The sequence below is a fragment of the Centruroides sculpturatus genome, unplaced genomic scaffold, assembly GCF_000671375.1.
Source record: "Centruroides sculpturatus isolate CEXI.00-Female unplaced genomic scaffold, Cexi_2.0 scaffold99, whole genome shotgun sequence".
NCBI lineage: Eukaryota > Metazoa > Arthropoda > Arachnida > Scorpiones > Buthidae > Centruroides > Centruroides sculpturatus.
In genome coordinates, this window is record NW_019384321.1 from 941,558 (window position 1) to 943,562 (window position 2,005).

A 2,005-nucleotide genomic window follows, 5' to 3' on the forward strand; every position below is an offset into this window, starting at 1 on the left:
TCTATTTTAATAATTATTATTTCGTAGAATTAATACAATAATTACAACTTTTTCATAGCTAAAAGTGAATTATTTTGGAAAAGCTGCGCATGCAAGTGGATATCCATGGGAAGGATTAAACGCTTTGGATGCAGCTGTTACATGTTACAACAATATTGCTTTACTTCGAAAACAATCGAAACCAAATTGCATAATACATGGTAAATTCAATTTTATTTTTTTATATCATTTCGTTATTTATAATAATTTTATCTGCGTATGTTACGTAGGAATTATTAGTAACGGCGGCGGAAGCCCTAGTATCATCCCAGATGAGACGGAATTAAGATATGCTATTGGTGCAAATAATTCCCGCGAATTGGAAAATTTGAAAAAGAGAGTTGAAGACTGCTGTTTAGCTGCAGCACAAGCTACAGGCTGTGAAGTGAAACTGAGTTACGATACCGAAGTACGATACGAACATCTCATCACCAATGAACTTTTGGCAAATACTTACAAGAACTACGCTGAAGAAACAGGTAATATTTTAATCAGAAATATACATTTTCCGATAACTGTAACTCCTATTTGATAATTTTTACAGGAGTTAAATTCAAAGATGGAAATCCCAACTATGACCCTTTCGTAGCAGCTTCGGATGTAGGAAACATTTCGCATGTGGTACCGAGTATTCAACCATTATTCTCGATTGGAACAACAGCACCTAATCATTCTTATGCCTTTACCGAAGCAGCTGGTTCTGTGGAAGCGCAGCAACCTACTTTAAACGCAGCTAAATCCATGGCTCTGACTGCATTGGAAATTTTGTCTGAATCACGTCTTTTATTTAAAGTAAAAGAACAATTTAATAAGGACATTGTATTTAATTCTTAATCTATATATATAAAATTGCTTGTCCTGACTGACTGACTGAATGACTCACTGATTCATCATCGCCCAGAGCAAACCGCTGGACCTAGAGAGGTGAAATTTGGTACACAGTTAGGGTACGTCATGAAAACGCACACTAAGAATGGATTTTTCGAGATTTTTCGAAATGGTTATTGAAATATTGAATGTAAATGGGGTTTGCTTGCAAAACCTCCGCGGACAAAGTCGCGGGTAACAGCTAGTTAAACATAGATTATTAATTAAAAATAAAATTCAAAAATTTTCAATCCTATTGATGACGAAGATGTTATTCTGCAATATAAAATATTTCATCTCATATATTTTCGTATCCAAAAGCAGATGTACTATTGTTAAAACACAAAAGACAATAAGTTATAGCAATGCAATTGTTAACTATTTCACATATTCCCTATAATGTTTACTCTGTCTTTAATCCACACTCACATAAACACTGAACACTAATGGGGTAATGGGTACGAAGCTGTGTTTATTATTGGAAAACGGTATCTTAAACATGCTAACGACTTTGATCTCAGAGCTCCAAGAAAGATTTCAAGATACCATATTCATTAATGATGTTGCACCATTTTACGTCCCTCGCTCTGTTCAACGTGTGTTAAGGCAGAATTTCACGAATAAACGGTCGATTAGCCGCTACTTTCCAACAGCTTGACCTTGTTTACTTGATTTTACTTCATATAATTTCTGGCTATGTGATTTTTTGAAAGACCAGGCCTATCGTATTTGTGTCAGATCTAAAGGACAGTCAATCGGCATGTTCTCGTGATTAAAGCAGATTCATTACATTCAGCAGTGGAAAATATGCTTTTGAGAATGGAACACTTATTGAACATTTTTAATTAACCGAGATTTGTATAGCCACAGGCCACCTATCGGTGACTTCTTGTATGAAAATTTTTATTTAATAAATGGCCTGCGCATCATCTGAAGTATCTGTTGTCCAAATGTTTCATTTCTAGAATTATAGCATTCTTCAGGGCTCTATGAGTTGGGAAAGTTTAATTTCGACAACCCTGTATATTTGCATCCGAAATATGAACGAAGAACGAGAAATCACAAAAATCTACGAAATGTTTTTTCATCGTTGGGTCTT

The 2,005-nt window shown here is 34.9% G+C and overlaps 1 protein-coding gene across 1 annotated transcript in view; it reads left to right on the plus strand.

Annotated features, from left to right (window-relative positions):
• LOC111625558 (peptidase M20 domain-containing protein 2-like) overlaps positions 1-873 on the plus strand; it is a 13,881-nt gene extending 13,008 nt beyond the window's left edge. Inside the window, exons 8-10 of the mRNA XM_023368726.1 lie at positions 59-200; positions 270-518; positions 584-873. Of these exons, the coding sequence (XP_023224494.1) occupies positions 59-200; positions 270-518; positions 584-873 (681 nt within the window). The remainder of the gene's footprint in view (positions 1-58; positions 201-269; positions 519-583) is intronic.
• Positions 874-2,005: the final 1,132 nt, after the last annotated feature.